The sequence below is a fragment of the Paraphaeosphaeria sporulosa genome (assembly GCF_001642045.1).
Source record: "Paraphaeosphaeria sporulosa strain AP3s5-JAC2a unplaced genomic scaffold CC84scaffold_14, whole genome shotgun sequence".
NCBI classification, from domain to species: domain Eukaryota; kingdom Fungi; phylum Ascomycota; class Dothideomycetes; order Pleosporales; family Didymosphaeriaceae; genus Paraphaeosphaeria; species Paraphaeosphaeria sporulosa.
In genome coordinates this window covers 317,123-334,069 of record NW_017253373.1, presented here as the reverse complement: position 1 = coordinate 334,069, position 16,947 = coordinate 317,123, and the positions used below count along the sequence as shown (strand labels likewise).

Here is a 16,947-nt window from a genome sequence, read left to right as displayed (position 1 = left end):
CGACGACCTGTGCTCAACCTCTCGACCAACTCCCAGCGCCACAAAGCAAATCCCACATTCAACCACACCCTACCGAGTCCCTCTCCCCGCGCGCATGCGCCAACGCCCTCGCAAACCCCTCCTTCGAAGCTCCCACCCTCGCCCCCTGGTCCGCCTACTATACCGGGAGCTGGTCCTCTCACGGTCCCGTGACCGGCGCCGCCCACGCCGGCAGTCACTTCTTCGCCGCGCAGGCCAACAGCACGAATGCATCCACCATCACCCTATCCCAATCCATCAAGCTACCCACAAGCGGAGTTGCAAGATGCGAAGCCTGGGTCCGCGCAGACGGGCGTGCGAGCTTCGAGGTGTTCGTTGGGGGCTTGAGTTGTGGGCGGAGAGCGCTGGTGGGGACGGGGCGGTGGGTAAGGGTTGGTGGCGATCGGGATGTGCGGGTTGGGGCGGGGGTGGGACAGGTTGTTGTTGTTGGGGTGGTGGAAGGGAGTGTGATGGTTGGGGTTGATGGGTTGTGGGTGGGTAGCTGGTGTTGAAGGCATGCGTGCTAGGGTGTAGGGTAGAGGCCCGGGTTGAGTTTCAAGCCGTGGTCAGGCTGGCAAGATGTGGGTTTCCTGTGCGAGAGCTTCTGGGTCGGTACCGGAGTCGAAAAAGGGGGGTTTTCAATGTGTGCGGGTGTGGAAGATGGCTTGTTTTGGGGTCTGTATTAATAGAGGTGAAGAGGATTATAATGACATGAACAGAAGTATAATACGGGGTGACTCCTAGCGACTTTGTCCCTACACCGGCGGGGGCCCCTTTATGTACGGTAGCTTGGTTGGGCTTGACAAGGAGATTTCAGAACATAATGTGTAATACGTGGTATTTCGTCCGATGATGGGTTGTACTATGGTTTCACAAAAGGCAAGATTCATTCTCTTGCCGTTGGGCTGTTCGAAGGCGGGTTGTAAACAGCAATACAGCCCCAGGTCAGAAGTCTGAATATAGTGTCATCCCAGGTAGGCATCATAGCAGCGGATATGTGTCCTTTATTGTTGCCATGACTGTACTCCTGTTACGTCCACGATCATCGTCGAAGGTATGTTCAAGTTGATCAAAAGCTGATCAAATACGGTAGCACCTCGCGTGCTCGGTGGCATTGACCACGGCCTCCGGCAAACTTGACCACACTCCCCTTAAAAGAAAGACTTGACACCAAGCGCACGCAGCCCAGTTCCCAACGTTGGTCCAGACCGGCGTTCCCATTCGCTTCTCGGGCCCCCGTCTCCTTCCTAGCCGTCACCCTTACCGCCACAAGCCTTATGTCCTGTTTTCCATCTCACCGGCAGCTCGCGGAACTACAACCCGCCCGTAGGGTCCATCAAATCTACGAAGGACGTTGAGAGGCGTCTCTGAGAGGGCACGAGGGACTGACTGGTGGGGACCGGGATTGTTTTACTAGAAACTGACGACAACTGGATGCGAGCTCGGTGACTGCGCCCGCTGCTGCGGGTGCGCGCGCTACTGGTGCGGTTGGGGTTTCCGTGGCCAATGAGGACAGCGCAGCGTTCTGGAATCACGATGAGGGGTCTAGCAGCTGCAGTGTGCTTGGTGTCAAGGAGCGTTCGATTTCAGGTGGTAATGGTCGAGCAGGATGGCAATGAGAATAACATAGGCCCGCTTTTGAGCCGAATCTCTCGGCTGAAAGGGCCGGTGGGCGCTCATGGATGGGATATTGGACATTCTTACGAAATATATTTCAAAAAGATATTTAGTGAAAAACTGGTTCCTCTCCATCGCCGAGTAGAGATTATCATGTCCTGTTCGCAAGATCCAGGGTGCATCATGTTACGTACGCTTGCAAGTACTCGCCGGAACGCGTGAATTCGTCCTTTCGATCGTGTAACCTTGAACCTTTTCTCGCTGGTCCTGCTCTGCCAGTGTGGAAGGTATGGCTCATCATTTCTTCTCAATGACAACACGCTGCACAGCTGGTAGTTCCTCTCCATCGCTGAACCTCATAAGCTGCTCCTTGACCGTTTCCCAGTGTGTTCCCTTCGCAACAGCTCCTATTATCGGGTTCTGCAGGCCTTGTTCAAATGGCCCGTCTTCTTTTACTGCGTGTTTCAGTAAAGCCTCCAGCCCCAAATGAGCGCAACATACGGCCTCTTTGGCCTCACCAGGTATTCCTATGTCGTCGAGCGGCCTGGTGATGACTTCTGCTGGCAATACTTCTTCCATGTAATCGACGATATCTGTGTTCCGTGCACCGGTCCCACAGATGAATATCTCATCAACTTTCTGATCTGGCGGGCAGTATGCGGCAACTAGTCTGCGGTACTGGCGCACCAGGTTCTCGGCCGTGATACGTGTGATAGTGGCAACGGTATCGTGATCGGTCATCCCGAGGAAGAGACACTCTTCTATGACGCTCTGCGCTTCGTGGTGGCCAAACATTTCGGTGGCTATGTGGAGGGGAGGCACGCGTAACGAGTAATCGTTGGACTCGAGTACGCGGTCGACAACAGCATGGTTGACTATGCCTTTCGAGCCGTATGCACCGTCGTAGTCGTTCTGGATGCGATTAGAGGTCGCGTAGCGCATTGTATAATCTATGAAGATGGTGCCAGGGCCGCACACCGAGCTAGGCGGTGCGACTCTTGGTCTGCCATCAGCTGGCGGGATGATAGTTATAGTAAGGAGATCCATGATGGTCACGCAGACGCGAAACTTTGTTGGGTGTTGGACAAAGAGACTGTCAATTGGAGATCCAGCGGTCGGGTCGATTTCGTTGACTGGTCTTCGTGTTATTGGTAGGTTCGATGCGGTTGTGACATTCGTTTCTGCAGCGACGACAGCGGTCCAGCTCTTCAAAACCGGCGATACTCCGTCGATGGATAGGATGGGGTGTAGCTGGGGCGCCACAGATGGAGGGATAGAGTCAGCTCGCGCAGCTATTAGATGAATGTCGTCTTCAGATAAGCCGTTGTTCCCCAAAAAACACTTGACTGATGTTGAGTACATGTAGCCGAGCAGGTTATGTACTCGGACCATTGCGTTCGGGTTTTTGGGATGGTCGCGCAGTAGGTTGAGGATCTGCGTCCGTAACCGGAGAGGTACATCGGTTTCTTCGTGCTAAATTGGTCGTCAATCCTGAGACGTATAAGCACGCAGTGAATATACATACTTTGAGCATAGACATGCGGAGAGGTTCATTGGGTCTCCTCTGCCTGTAGCGTAAGAGAGCGCATGAGACACCATCCAACGCAGCCCCGGAGCACAGCCCTAGCACGGTAAGGTCCAAGGAGTTCTCGTTATGTTTGCCCAAGGGGTTTGAATCTTCCGCTGATCCAGCCATCTCTACGAGAGGCTGCGCCGTTGCTGAGTCTTTCCGAGTGAGGATGGGTAACTTCGTCACAACGGTCATGATTGCAGTCCTAAAGGTGCCGTGGGCTGAAGGGGGAGGCACATTGCGGCTAGATGTATAACCAAATGCTCAAGCCAATCGGATGTAAACAGCGCGGGCTGCAGGCAGAGGCCTTACAGAGGATGTGCACAAGACATGGTGGAGGTTTTGACGCACAGCGCCCCTTCGTTACGAGGATCCATTACCGGAGAGCGACAGACACGTGTGCTCCACTGTCCTTCGGGCGCTTTGGGAACTCGATTCGATCTTCTGTATCAGGCTAGATCATAACGAAAATGAAAGTTTTGCTCCCCATCCATCACCATCATGTGCTCATTATTGCTACGAAAGTCCGATGTATCCAATAACAGCTAGCTATGGAAATTCTGGAGTATGCGCGTGGTAACGGCATGTTCTCGAAATCTGGTCGAGAGGACTTGGTACGCGCATTGCGGGTGAATGGTCGGACAAGCGAACAGTAGATTGTCTACGCGAGGGCTCCCTTCTGCAGGTCTCCGCTAGTTTGTGCAACCAGACAGAAAATGTGGTGCTTGATGTAGACTGGGAAAGAACGGTTGGAAGGCTGAGCCGTAAGCCAGTGCCATTACCGGAGAGTCGGAGTAGTGAATGGCCTGAGCCATCACACTTCGGGTATGATTAGGTCTTTCTTGTGCATGACACTACCGGCCCAATGCGCCGTTATGTGTTCGTCCGGATCCGTACCCATGACGCCTAGTGAGCGTATGACTGGGTATTCCAGAAAACTGGAGTAGCGTGCCGCTTGTCGAATCGAAACGAAGACAGAGCGTACGCATGATCGTCCCGTCATCTCTGTACAATGCAAATTCTGCCTTCTTCATATCGAATCGACTATTTGCGGAGCGCAACTTGCACTCGAACGTACATTCCGGAAAGTAGGCTGAGTTCCATGGGCAAATATCGTTCTAAAGACGGCTGGTGAGTGCCCACCATGATGCTGCAGCTGAGACCCGCTTGCTGACGAAGCGATCACAGTTTGACCTGCCGTCAACGTCGCGTTAAGTGTCAGCGGTATCAACACTCGCAGAGTTATGTTTACTGACCAGCAGCAGGCGATGAAGTAAAGCCGCTATGTGGAAATTGCGCGAAGAAAAACCGCGACTGTCAATGGGAGACACCGCAGACGAAGTTTCGCGGTTATCAGCCGGGCTCGCCCTCGTCGAGTGCAACGGCGTTGTCAGAGATGCAAGAGATGGATGGTGTTCGTGGCAATGATGAGGACCATGTGGGATTATTAGCGCCAGTTCGACGTCAGAGCAATCACGACCCGAGTGTTATTACTGCCGATCAGACCGTCCAGACTTCTGTGTATCCTTCTGGAAAGGCGACAGAGGGATTCCAGCAGCCGTTGACCTCTCCCTTTCTACCACAGATAACTTCGCCTGCAAGATCCTTGGCTAGCGGTAGCGTCTCGGTGCCCTCCGTTTTTTCTGCGGCACTTCCAACGTAAGCTCCAATGGTACTTTCGTTCAGATCCCATGGCAATATTTAGTGCAAATACTGAAGAGCGACAGAGAGCAGCCCGGGCATGTGCCGATCACTCGTCGTGATGCACAGCTTGTGCATCATTTTGCCGAACGTAAGACGCAGGCTGCCCCACCATTGTGAAAAAAAAAACCATTAACGGCCACCAGATCTAGGGCGATGGTTGGATGGGACAGATGCATCGCGTCGATTTACATTGGAAGTGCCGGATCAAGTCGGTCGCTGTTCCATCTTGCTCCATGCCGTTGGGTGTTTCGCAGCACGCCATTTGAGGGACGACGCGGCGGCAGAGGAGGCATATCAAGCCTGCCTGGCCCTAGTAATCGAACGTCTCAATCTGAACGCAGCTTTGCACGACGTTGATTTGCTTTGCGCTATCGTCATCTTGCGCTTTTTTGAACAACTCATTGTACCGACCAGCTCAGGCGCCGACCAAGAACAGCATCTAGCCGGCACGTCCGCCATTCTACGTTCCTCGCAAAAGACCACGGTGGATCCTTCGGCACCTACCCTACGCGAAGCAGCCTTCTGGGTCTACGTCCGTCAGACCTTGTATAACGCGACCATCACCCAGCAACCTCCCAACATTGACTTCACGTTACGGCTGGATCCCGTGCCGTCAGCCATGGTGGACAACCACCCGCTGGCTAGACTAGGAATAGAGACAGCTTGGGCAAATCAAGCGACATGGAATTGTGCTCGTGTTGCCAACTTTTGCTTTGACAGGAATCATACCGCAGGGCCTGCGTTGAGGATGCAGCAATGGCAAGAATTGTGGGACAGTGTTGAAAGCTGGAAAGCGAATCGTCCACTCAGTTTCGATCCAATCTGGAGCGGTTCCGAGGACGACAGCGATAGCCAGTTTCCTGACATGTACTTCACCGCCGATTGGCACGGTATGTCTGACCGGCGCGATTCAGAGGTGAGACTGACAACTACTAGCCGTGGCGTTTGGGTATTATCACTTTTGCTGCATACTTCTGCTCAACTATAAGCCTGGTCCGAAATTTGCAATGCGCTTTGCAAGGCACACGTTATCAGATGTAGAGGTACGGCCAATGCTCTCGCAGCGCAGTATCGATTACTGACTGTGTTAGAACAAAGTTCTCGAACATGCACGAGCAATATGTGGGTCTTGCAAAAGCTCACCTGAGTGTATCACGAACCTGATCACGTTTTGTCACACCATCTTCATATGGGGGCCTCTCCTGCACGACTCAGCAGAACAAATTGAAGTCTTGAGCATTCTGGCCAATCTCGAATTGAACCAACGCTGGCCTACCGAGTGGATCGTGAATGCGCTCAAACTCGAATGGGGGGACGGATGATACGCTGGATCGCCATTTTGCGACAGACACAGCGCAATAAACGATGCTGCAAGATACCCGATTTCACCACCCTTTTATTCTCATTTCGACCGCATAAAAAATAGTCATCTGATTCGAAGCTATTTGATCGGAACAGAACATCCACATGATCCGGGCTCACCAATAACGTACAATCAACCCTCACGAACCTCAATTTTGGGGAGCAACAGGAATTCAGTCCCGTGTCAATGCAATGCTCCCCGGAACCGAGACGGAAAGGCAATTCCATCATCTGCATATCCTGAATCGACGAACCTCAAGAGCTCGGTACGGTCGTGATCCGTCTCAGCTCTCGAACGACATGCCCTCGGAACCTCTGGCCGCCATCTGCGATGCATTTTAGTGGGTCGGACCCTCTGAACATCCCGCACGAATCCGGATTCTTGAGCCGCTTCTCTCTCGGGTTTTCGTACCGTAGCCACACAGCGCGGTATGACAACCCCCACCATACACAAGTTCGCTATCGAAAATTATTGGCTGCGACCGCTTCCAGACGCGTCTCTACAAATTCGTCATCGCTGGTCATTGGCTTCGGCATCTTTGTGCGTCTTGGCGTCCATCAGAAATACATGGTGGACGGCGAGCAGGCTTCTGCTCGCGCGTACGTGCAACCCTTAGCTGTTTCGTCGTTTTGCTCGAGGTGCGTGCACACTGACGTCCAAATGACCGTCGGCTCGGTGGGATCACTCACAGTGTGTCGAAGTTTGTTCGTGTGCTCGAGGGTTCTGTGCCGCATCCCCGTATTTAGGTTCTGCTACGCAAACCGCACCATGGTCCCACTTTGAAGAGGGAGACTATTCGATAATTCGCGAAAACCTGTCCTTGAGCGACATATCTCGCAGTGTAACATGGCCAGCAAGCACTCGGGAGCATGGTGGTCACGCAGAGCTTGTGTTGTTCTTGCAGTGTGGACTGAGCATACTGGACGTCTCGTATCACGTCATGACACTCGATTATCTCATCGTGCTAAATGGACTGGAAGCGAATCTCAACATCGCCAAAGGCCTTCAAGCGGTGCTCCCCTACGGCATTGACTTGGTACCTTTGCAAGATATCCCTCAAATCACACAACCCGCCAGCGACAGAAGTGAAGAACTTATCAGCCAACGGATGCTTCAGTATAGGCGTTGATACGAGGCCATTTCACGACGGGAAGGAGAAGAACCACTGTATGGTGACGATATTGTAGCACACTGAATCATGCCCTTTCTCTATAGCATTGAAGAGAACAGACACCTCTGCTCACATGCGCCGAAACCCAAACACAATGCCTGTTCCCGCTCAAGCCCAAAAACGCCGCGAAATGCACCGCCACCCCCAGACGTCGTTGAGAAACCATCCTAACGCGTATTTAGAAGCCCTCCAAGCACTCCCCTACGACACCTTCCAACATTCTCAGCCCAAAGAACTCCCCGACCCCCCGGTACACATTCAGCCTCCTCCGCACGTCTACCCTGTCCTTCGTTGCAACCCACTCCCCCGCACACGCACAGTGCTCCATAAACTCATTGCTCCTCAACCGCTTACACTTGCTGCACTTTAGGTCCTGCACCGACCACTCGAGCAGCAGCCGCTGCACGTCGGAGACAAGCTGTTCCTCTATGCGGAGGAGGTCGTATGGCGTGGTGCAGGCCTCGCACTTCCACTTGGGTAGCGCCGCCGCAGACGAGGCCGTAGAAGCAGGAGGAAGCAGCGAGGCATCGCGGCACAGGTCGATGTCGCGTTCCGCCGTGCACTCCTCGCAGATTACGCCGCGCAGCATCAGACTCGCACTGGGGTTCTGGAACGCGGCGTCGGCGCTGAACTCGCGGATCTCGAAGAGCGCGAGGAGCTCCTTGCGCAACAGACGTACTTCGAGCATGATGCTGCGGTCCAGGCTGAGCACCTGCATGATGCTTTTGACAAGCTGCAGGACGGGGTTTTGCAGGGTGAGGTGGCTGCCGGGGAGTTTGGGGAAGGCCCAGCTGTCTGCAAGGTCGGAAACGCGCATTTCGGCGTGCTGGCGGCGGAGCCATGTCGAGATTTGTTTGAAGAGCGGCTTGGTGAAGGTCTTGGGGAGGATGTGCGTCATTTCATTTGGGTCGACCGTCAGCGGCTTGAGTGGGATCTGTGTCAGCCGTTGAGTGCTGCCATCGGGCCCAGGACCGGGGTGTTTGCGTGCGTGCATCAGCTCGATGAAGTCAACGATGGTGGCGTCGAATTCCTGCTGCAGGTCTGGTGGGAGGAAGGTCGCGAGCTGCCAGTGCATGATGTTGTCAAGAGTTTGATTCTCCTCTTCGACGATTTTCTCGCAGCCTTTACCGCCGTAGTTGAAATCGTCATACCAGACCAGGTAGTCCCAATATTCTTTGATTTCGAGCTCGAGGAAGCTGAAGAGAGGTTTTGCCTGGATTGTTTTGAGGATATATTGGGCGTAGGCGTATGCGTTACCGACTTCTGCTTTGGTTGTCTGGAGAAGCAGGCGTGTGGGTGAGCAGAAGACGATGTGTGAGCCTACGCGCTTGAAGTCTGTCATGAGCTGCTGAAGCGCTTTCTTGCTCATCATTTGTACGTAGTAGTGTAGAGCCCGGTCGTAGAGGAAAGACCCTGGGCTACTTACCCATCTCACCAAATGTTGTACCATGACATCGGCCATGTAGTCCCCGTTAGCGGCCTCGCTCCACCATGCCTTGACCATCTCTCGGAGTACGGTGATACCAGCTGTAGCAAAGGCGTTCTCGGAGTAGATAACGTTCGTACCATCGTTGGTGCTATCAAACGAAGGAGCTGCCGGATTGAAAGAGAAAGAGTCTGCGCCTTCGAGATCGTTGATGAGCGAAGAGGACAGGATGGTGTTTATGGCGAGATGGCGAATGTTGAGATCAATGCAGACGGAGGAGTACGTCCCCGGATTGTTGATCGAAGGCATCTCGACGGTATCCAGCGGTCCTAGAATATCGTCTTTTTCGTAGCCCGCGTGGTCCGGCTTGGGTTGCGCAGACCACCACAGAATCACCCGCTCTTTCTGCAATCGTCTAGCATACGCAACATCAATCAAGAACTGGGGGTCGTTGGACTCCAGGTTACAGAGGGGGACGTCTCCGTATCGAGAAAGTTCTGCTAGGTGCGATGCCCATGAGCCAAGGTCCAGGTAGTGTCCAACGAGCCGCTTAGCAACGACTGACTGCCAACTGAGTTGAGGCAGCTGCTTGTCCGACTCATCAGCCCGAAGTGGCAAGATGGGCATGTCTTGGAGTTGAGGAATGTCGTGAGAGAGGAGGGCTTGATTGGGCGATTGAACGACCACAATGAACGGCTTGTCTTTGTCTGCTTGCCTGATCTTTTTGATAGCATCCCCAATCTCCAGAAGCGCCTTTCGTCGCGTTGTCACAGATATCGTTCTGAAATGTACATCGTCCTGGTATTCAATGGCATTTTGCCACTGGTCACCACCGTTTTCGTCTAGGCGCCTCTGCAGAGCGTCCTGGTAGATGCGGTCAACGTTCGGCATGCCCTGAGAATCTTTCGACTTATTCTGGATAATGATATGAGCCTCATTCCGGGAAGTTGAGAACAAAGCGTATATGTTGCGTTCGCCACTGCTGACATGGTAGAGGTACAGGTAGCCGAGTGACGCTTCCGAGAGGTAAGGTGAACTCAAGGGCACCTTTCGAAGGATCGGCAAATCAAACCCTTCAGCGAGACCCTTGCCGAGAACCCCTTTTTGCGTCTCGTCAAAGGTACAAGTGTTCCCCAGCTCCAGGATGGCTCGGACGTTGAGAGGTACCTGTGTCTCGTAGACGCCTTCCACGCTGGGGTGGTTGAAGAGCGCAGCGATCTTTTTGGATTCGTCCACGTACGTTTGCTCTGACATCTCCAACTTGAATAGATGTGTTGAAGGATGTCCGTTCGGGAGGGTGTGATTGACGAGTTTCTCAACGCTGCATCCACTGATTGACACATCTGGCAGATCTTCTCCCCTTAGGTTGAGGTAGAGATGGCGGGGAACATTGATGTCGAGCGAACGAATCTTCTTGTCGATGAGCACGAAGGCTTTGACTTTTCCTGGCGTGGCAGTTGGCCGTAACTGCACCAGCTGCCACGTGCTCATGAACACCATCTCGTTCTGATTTCTGATTAAGCCTCCAATGCCGTCCACCACATCACCAGATCGTTCACCAAACAGTTGTCGTCGGCGCTTGCGTGCTTGCCTCTGAATTTTCCACTTCTGCTTCTGGTACATAAGCCACCCGGAGTAGTCTTCAGTGATCGAGGGCATCAATTTTGGTAGCGCAGCGTATGGGTCGGTTTGGACAGGCACTGCGGGCTCAGGTTCTTTCCTCTTCGTGACCATCTTGGTTACCATACCCCTCTTGACCTGAGAATTTGGCGAGATTTTCGCAGACCCTCCAAAATCCTCCAGATCCAGGGCGACTCGGTTGCCGAGTATATTAGTGTCAGCATCGGTGAGCGCCTTTTTGTCGAACATGTCCGTCATCTTCTTCTGTTGAAGTTTGTCTTCCTTCTGCCGTATCCTTCGGTCAAGCCACTCCGGATGCGGCACGCGTGGACACGGGTTTGGCACTTTCTGCAGAGCGGCTGGGATTGTGATGATTTTCTGAATGACAGATGCCAGACGTTCCCGATAATAATCCCAGTCGAGGATGCTTCGAGGATCCATGTCGGTTGGGTCTTCACGTAGCCACTTCCGCAAGAAATACCGCTTAACTGATTCCTCAGCTGAGAAGATGGCAATTGGTACAGCGCGCTCAGTAACTGGAGCATTTTTCGGTCGAGAGGAGATAAGGTACTTGCAGTTTAGCCCCTTGTCTTTGACCATCTGCTCGCCTAAGAACTCCGCAAGTCGCTTAGCAGTCGTAATGGCGGTCGACTTTTGCGCGCCATACTCTTCTAGCGTCTTGGTCATGTTCTTGTTCTCGACGATAAGATCGATCAATTCTTCGTCCGCCAGGGTGGCACCACGCGTGTCCAGAATATCGAGCCAACGATTGGCGACGTTGGCGACGGCGCCATACGTCTCCGTAAGTGTGGTGCCATCCAAGAAGAACTTGAAGAGCTGCGCTTGGAAATTCTTTATCAACTTCAGTTCACCACGGCGCTTGACCTCAAACCCCTTCAGCTCAGCCAGGCTTCCATCGTGGTTGAAGACGGCATAACGTTTCTTCAAGTTCTTGTCCTCTTCTTTCGATGTAGGCAGGATCATAGCCTTGTAGGGACCGTCGACTTCGAAGAAGATGGAGTTGTCACTGTGCTTCTCGTAACGGAATGTCTCACCGTCTACAAGCGTCTCGTACTGATCGTTGGTAAATTTGGCGTGAACGAGGTGATTTAACATAACGCAAGGATATGAGATGGCCAGCTTCTTGCCGTTCTTTAACTTGAAAGCGAAGTTTTCCGGGAACGTGGCTGGTAGAATGCACCAAATGCCATCAGTATCCAATTCAAGCGGTCGTCCGATGCGCTCCACAAGTTGACGAGCCAGCTGGATGATACGAGCACCCGTCAAACAGGTGACACCCGCCATCTCCAGCGAGTACCACCGTGAACCCTTACGCATGACGTAGCCATAGAAACTGTTCAAGATGACCTTGTGAGCCAGCTGCATGGAGTCGAAGAGAACGATCATCTTCTTCGCGTCATCGACCTCGGAAGCTGGAGCTCCAGCAGACTTCAATTCCTCAGTCTTGCCCTTCCAAACCTTCTGCTTGCCCTTGTAATCGTACCGTCGATCACGAAAGTCTCGCACGGTGTTAATGTAGAAGGGATTCTCTCGCTGACAAATGATTGCCTCTCGCTCGATTGTCGTTGAATCGTGGATCTTGTGATAGATCTTTTTGCTGTATTCCTGCAGTCGCTTCTTGATCAAAGTGGCTTGCTCGTCTTGAGACAATTCCTGGAAGGTGCGAGAGGGAGAGTTCGGAAATCGACCAGGGAACTTCTCATTCTCTAGCGCATTCCTAACCATGTTATATTCGTCGCGTTTGGCAGGTAAGTACTCTCCTCTCCAAGCCCACGGCATCCGCCGATCACAAGTCTTGCCTGGGCGATTGAAGTCGCAAGCCGCGCAATCTGCCTCCTTGATCATAGAATCCGGCTGTAATCGATTCGTTGTCATGATGTTCGGGTACATAGACGCCACGTCCAAATGGTAGATAAGTGGCCGCTCGTGTCGATTCGGTGTGTTCTTCATCTGTAGCAGCTTCTCCGTAATCTGGGCCTTGACCTCCTCATAATTCGTCACATCCTCCATCTTCTTCTTCTCCTCAACTTCGATGCTGAACTTGAGCGCGCCATCTAGATCGCCAAGGAGTTCATCGATAGCTTTGGGATCGACAGCGAAGTCGTACGGTATGTCGCTACGGAAGACACCTGCTTCGATACTCTCGACGTGACCTCCAACATAGGTTTCGGACTCTAGCAGATGGCCATCCCAGAATGCTTCTTTTGGTGCTTGATGCTTATTCGGAAGGACAATGCCCTTCTGGTACGCCTGCACCATGAGCAGCATCTCGCAAAGAGTACCGGTACCCTTTCGTAGCGTGTCATCGGGGCCTAAAGGCAGAATCGTACACAAGGCGAAGATGAAAGGGTGCACATATTTCATGTACAAGTAGTAGGTGGCCACAGCATCGGAGACGGAGTATTCTGCAAGTGTTTGGGGTCGCTCGCTCGCATATCTGTGTCCGTCAGTGTTCATTCTTCGGATCTCATTAGAGTTCTTACGGGGTCATCAGTTCGGGATCCAACTCATCTGGATCATATCCTAGCTTAGCCACTGTAACAGCCTTGAGACCTCGACTACCTTGCGGCAAGTAACTGTCTCGACTGACCCACGAGAAGGCATCCATATGTGCGCAGTGGTCAGACTGGTATATATCCTCACTGTTTTTGCGGAAGCCAATCTCTTGGTACATATCAATGCCGAGGACACTCGCCCTCGCCTCAACAAATGGCCAATCGAAGAAATCACCGTTGTACGTGACCATGACTGTGGGCTTGGCTTCCTTGATGTGCTCAAAAAATCGCTCTATGAGCGCCTTCTCGTCAGGTTCGTTGAAGATCATGAACGGCCCTTGGTATTCCGGTTTAGGCGTGTAATCAAAGTCCTGAATATCTTCTGATACGATTTCTCGATTCGTGATGAGGAAACCCTGACCATCGATCATGTACGATATCATCATGATCTGGTCGATGACTGCGTCGGGGAACTTCAGAGGGAGTTTGGTCGTCTCGATATCGTACGCCATGACCACCGGATCGGCCATTTTCAGGCGGTCTTCTATACAGGTTAAGGATATTAGGCCGTGCTTCGCTTCGACTGTGTACCACTTTCCAATTCTTATATCTACGAGACCATTAGCGCAATCGCGATAGGTAGAAAATCTAGCGTACCTTTGTCGATAGCAACTCGTACATGGTAGGGAACATCGTATTCCCGGATATCTAGAATGAAATCACTCGCATCAATCGTTGCAGTAGGCCGTCTATCGTAATCGTAATCGTCGTCAAAGATGTCGAAGCCAGCCGTCGAACTGCTGTACATTAGCACTTCTCTTCCGGCAAACCACGTGCGGGAACACCGACCTAGCCACCTCGGCATACGTGTCCATCGCATTAACATTCTTCTTGCTCTTCTCCACAATCGGGCCCATGACCTTCCTCACGGCGAGCAAATCGTTCACGTTGGCGAAGCTCAGCTGCAAAAATGTCCGCCTATATCCAGTAAGATGATTCGGCATGGACAGATCCTCCTTCTCGACCTTCTTCATGCTCTTGACAAGGCCCTCGAACGACCTCCTACACCACTCTTCCACTTCTGGCTCCCGGCCCTTCCGCACGGCGACCAAGAAATAAGGGTCGTACTCCAGCGTCGCCTTGAATGTATCGCCGTCGTCGCCAATGAAGTAGTAATCCACGCCAGCCCTTCCGCCTGGTACGTTCTCGTCCTCCAATGTGGTCGAGTGCATGTTGCAGAGCCATCCTACGCGCTTCTTGCCGGCTTCGAAGCGGGGAAAGCCCATGGATTCGTCGATGCGGTTCGCGAGGCGCGTGGCTTCAAGCTTTTCATTTTGTGAGGTTGCTTCCGTGCGGCGGAGGGACGAGGCTTCCACCGTCTTGGGTTTTCGAGGTCCGTATGAGGCATTTCCTCCTTTGCCTACTCGGCGGAATGGCTGCCCTGGCCGTCGTGGCGGCATTGTGTGTATGGGTAAGGAGGTAAAGGTGGATTAAAGTAGATGCAAAGTAATTCAGGGTATCATTGGAACAGTCGAACGAAAAAAAAGAGGGCGGGTATCGAGTCGCAGCGTCTAGGGTTGCGGTGGTAGCGGTGGCAGCGGTGTTGTTGCAGAGCTCGAGGCGTGGTGCTGCGAATGGCTGCTGCGCAGGCGCGTCGGCTGTACGCGTTTGTTCGCGTGCGCAGCGCGTCTTCCCTGCTTAATTGATTTTGGCCCACGCGAAAGCGGGTCGCTAGCTTGGCGCTCTAGCCCTGCCAAAAAAGTCCATGATGCCAGTCCACGCGCATCGAACCACATTGCGGGAACCCATCCCAGTACCCTCGAATCCGAACATATACCCTACATATCGCTGTCCAACGGTTTAATCCAAGAGGAGGAATCTCTGAATAGTGAGAGACAGGCCGTACCAATTGATCTGCCCGACGCGCACCTCAACCACCTACCACAACCATCACAATGGCCGACGACACACGGGAGACCCCCTCTACCACCCCTCCGCCTCCGCGCGCACCCGCAAACATAATGCCCGGGGGCACCGCACACACAGCTGGAGGCCAGCGCGTCGACGACCAGCCCTCCTATGTTGACGTTGTCCGAAACCTCCCGAAAGACTATTATTTCAACTTCCACAAGCGGCCTTGCGTGCGCGACAGCCAGCTGACGGCTATCAGCTCAGGTTTCGTGGGATATATGGTGGGAGCCGTGATACGGAGTACGTCGATGGTGAACAGACGGTGCGGGGCGAAGGGACAGGACTAACATGCTGCAGAACCGGTGCTAATCTGCTCGAACTATGCGGTAGCAACGTGGTGTGTGACAGGTTGCGTGCATTACCAAGTATGCCAGTACTACCGGCGGAAGGAGAAGGATGGCATGAAGCAAGCGGCAGAGCTCATGGAGAAGAAGCGTGCAACTATCGAAGCAAAGAAGGAGGCGCGGAGAAGACAGCGCGAGGAACAAGAGAGATTGGCAGAGGCACAGCGGCTAGAAGAAGAACGGAGGAAGTCATGGTCATACTGGGTCAACAAGAACGTGAAGTTTTGGTAGGAGCGTGGTATGGTTCAAGGCGAAGGCTATGTACAGAAGCGTGTATGAAAAGATGTACAATTATAAGAGACAGGTACCAAGCAATCGCACCCAGGACCACTCAATGTGCCCTTCCTAAATATGGGATGCAAGTAGCAAGGTACGACCTTGTAGGCAAATTGCATGACCGAAGCTGACCGAGTTGCGCCTGTTCCTCCATCATCCAGTTGACCCAAACCCAAAGGATGCTACTCTGCCGTCGTACATCGTAAAAGTATCGTGACATCGTGAAAATATAAACTTCCCCAGCATTATGATTAGCATCTTCCCCATGGACCATCATACGGCGAACTTGACAGAGCGACGCGCATCAATATTCGTCTTCTCCGGCAGCTCCCTCTCAATTGTCGGCTCTCGTGACGACCTCCCTCCAACACCCCTTCTTCGCCGCTCAGATCTTTTAGCTCTAGCTTCCCTCGCTTCCCGTGCCTTCCAATCCAAGATCTGTTGCTTCCGCTTCTGCGCGCGAACATAGGCAATTGTGGGCGTGGGCCTGAACCCTATGCCATTCAGCCCAGTCCCGTCGTCGTCAGGGTCCTTGGAGGGATCGGCAAGATGCCCAGTAATTTCGCTGTCCTGCCACGTGAGCGTGGAAAGCGGGGGCGATGGCGACTTTATTCGTTGGCGGGGTTGCGATGCAACCTTGTGGTTGGACTGCGTCTGACTTGGTGACTTGGTCTTGTGCGGCAATGCATTGGTGGGTGACGAGACGAAAGCCGTGGGTTGTGCAAGGGTAGCAATGTCTGAGAGGATGCGGGGTTGTGTGTATGCCTGAGGCGTCTCTGGTACCTCCCTCGCGCTGGAATCTGGCACTGCGGCGGGCTGTGTGTGTTTCGCACCCGCAATTTGGACTGTCTTTTTCCTCGGCTCCTTGAGGTACTCGGCCAGCGAGGTCCCACTGTCCGCTCTCCCCGCCTCCAGTTTGGGCTTCTTGTGCACCGTGTCGTCGGTCGGCGACAGCGGGTTCAAAGGTATCGCAGTAATGCTGGTCAAGCTCATGCTCCGCAGTTGGTCCGCGACAGCATTCCTGGGGCTGTCACTTCCACTGAGCGTGGGGCTGCCGGCTGGTGGAGTCGAGGCGGATCGGAGAGCAGTGTTTAGAAGCGGGATGGGCGGCGGCTGGTGCTGGTCGCGCTTGCGTTTGGGCGAAGGGTGAAAGGCGGACAGTGTGGTGGGAGGCATGCTTCTTACGGCGATTACATGAGGGCGATATGTGCAGTTCGAGAAATAGTTGTCAGCAGGTGGAGTGTGCGGGTGTTTGTTGATGGGATGGTGGCGGCAGGGTCCCCATTTTGGTGATCGCTGTGGGGCATCTGATGCAGGTTCATAGGGCTGAACCACAGAACCCTGGCAGCTC

General features: G+C 53.3%; 6 protein-coding genes across 6 annotated transcripts; 3 read left to right on the top strand and 3 right to left on the bottom strand.

Annotated features, from left to right (window-relative positions):
* Positions 1-1,932: 1,932 nt before the first annotated feature.
* CC84DRAFT_1103778 (uncharacterized protein) lies at positions 1,933-3,331 on the bottom strand (the record flags this gene model as incomplete). Its single annotated transcript, XM_018175029.1, has 2 exons — positions 1,933-3,108; positions 3,161-3,331. 2 exons carry the CDS (start codon positions 3,329-3,331, stop codon positions 1,933-1,935), a joined length of 1,347 nt encoding a protein of 448 aa, XP_018030017.1.
* Positions 3,332-4,307: 976 nt separating this feature from the next.
* Positions 4,308-6,231, top strand: CC84DRAFT_1191042 (uncharacterized protein; the record flags this gene model as incomplete). The annotated part of the gene is made up of 7 exons (XM_018181160.1): positions 4,308-4,336; positions 4,394-4,422; positions 4,471-4,864; positions 5,009-5,022; positions 5,053-5,799; positions 5,846-5,952; positions 6,001-6,231. The coding sequence occupies 7 exons, from the start codon at positions 4,308-4,310 to the stop codon at positions 6,229-6,231; spliced, it is 1,551 nt and encodes a 516-aa protein (XP_018030016.1).
* A 138-nt stretch (positions 6,232-6,369) lies between these two features.
* On the top strand, positions 6,370-7,147 carry CC84DRAFT_375090 (uncharacterized protein). The gene has a single exon (XM_018185965.1). The coding sequence runs from the start codon at positions 6,603-6,605 to the stop codon at positions 7,053-7,055; it is 453 nt and encodes a 150-aa protein (XP_018030015.1). The 5' UTR covers positions 6,370-6,602; the 3' UTR covers positions 7,056-7,147.
* A 474-nt stretch (positions 7,148-7,621) lies between these two features.
* CC84DRAFT_1156629 (DUF1744-domain-containing protein) lies at positions 7,622-14,572 on the bottom strand (the record flags this gene model as incomplete). The annotated part of the gene is made up of 4 exons (XM_018176980.1): positions 13,855-14,572; positions 13,663-13,802; positions 12,994-13,615; positions 7,622-12,947 (listed from the first exon to the last, which is right to left on the bottom strand). Exons 1-4 carry the CDS (start codon positions 14,463-14,465, stop codon positions 7,622-7,624), a joined length of 6,699 nt encoding a protein of 2,232 aa, XP_018030014.1. The 5' UTR covers positions 14,466-14,572.
* Positions 14,573-14,794: 222 nt separating this feature from the next.
* CC84DRAFT_1169175 (uncharacterized protein) lies at positions 14,795-15,673 on the top strand. The gene is made up of 2 exons (XM_018179587.1): positions 14,795-15,216; positions 15,274-15,673. Exons 1-2 carry the CDS (start codon positions 14,961-14,963, stop codon positions 15,549-15,551), a joined length of 534 nt encoding a protein of 177 aa, XP_018030013.1. The 5' UTR covers positions 14,795-14,960; the 3' UTR covers positions 15,552-15,673.
* Positions 15,544-16,853, bottom strand: CC84DRAFT_1169174 (uncharacterized protein). The gene has a single exon (XM_018179586.1). The coding sequence runs from the start codon at positions 16,770-16,772 to the stop codon at positions 15,870-15,872; it is 903 nt and encodes a 300-aa protein (XP_018030012.1). The 5' UTR covers positions 16,773-16,853; the 3' UTR covers positions 15,544-15,869.
* Between the last annotated feature and the right edge of the window lie 94 nt (positions 16,854-16,947).

Coding starts and splice junctions, on each gene's coding strand:
- CC84DRAFT_375090 (XM_018185965.1), top strand. CDS start 6,603: ATGCATTTTAGTGGGTCGGACCCTCTGAACATCCCGCACGAATCCGGA.
- CC84DRAFT_1169175 (XM_018179587.1), top strand. CDS start 14,961: ATGGCCGACGACACACGGGAGACCCCCTCTACCACCCCTCCGCCTCCG. Junction 15,217..15,273: donor GGTGGGAGCCGTGATACGGA/GTACGTCGATGG, acceptor AACATGCTGCAG/AACCGGTGCTAATCTGCTCG.
- CC84DRAFT_1169174 (XM_018179586.1), bottom strand. CDS start 16,772: ATGCCTCCCACCACACTGTCCGCCTTTCACCCTTCGCCCAAACGCAAG.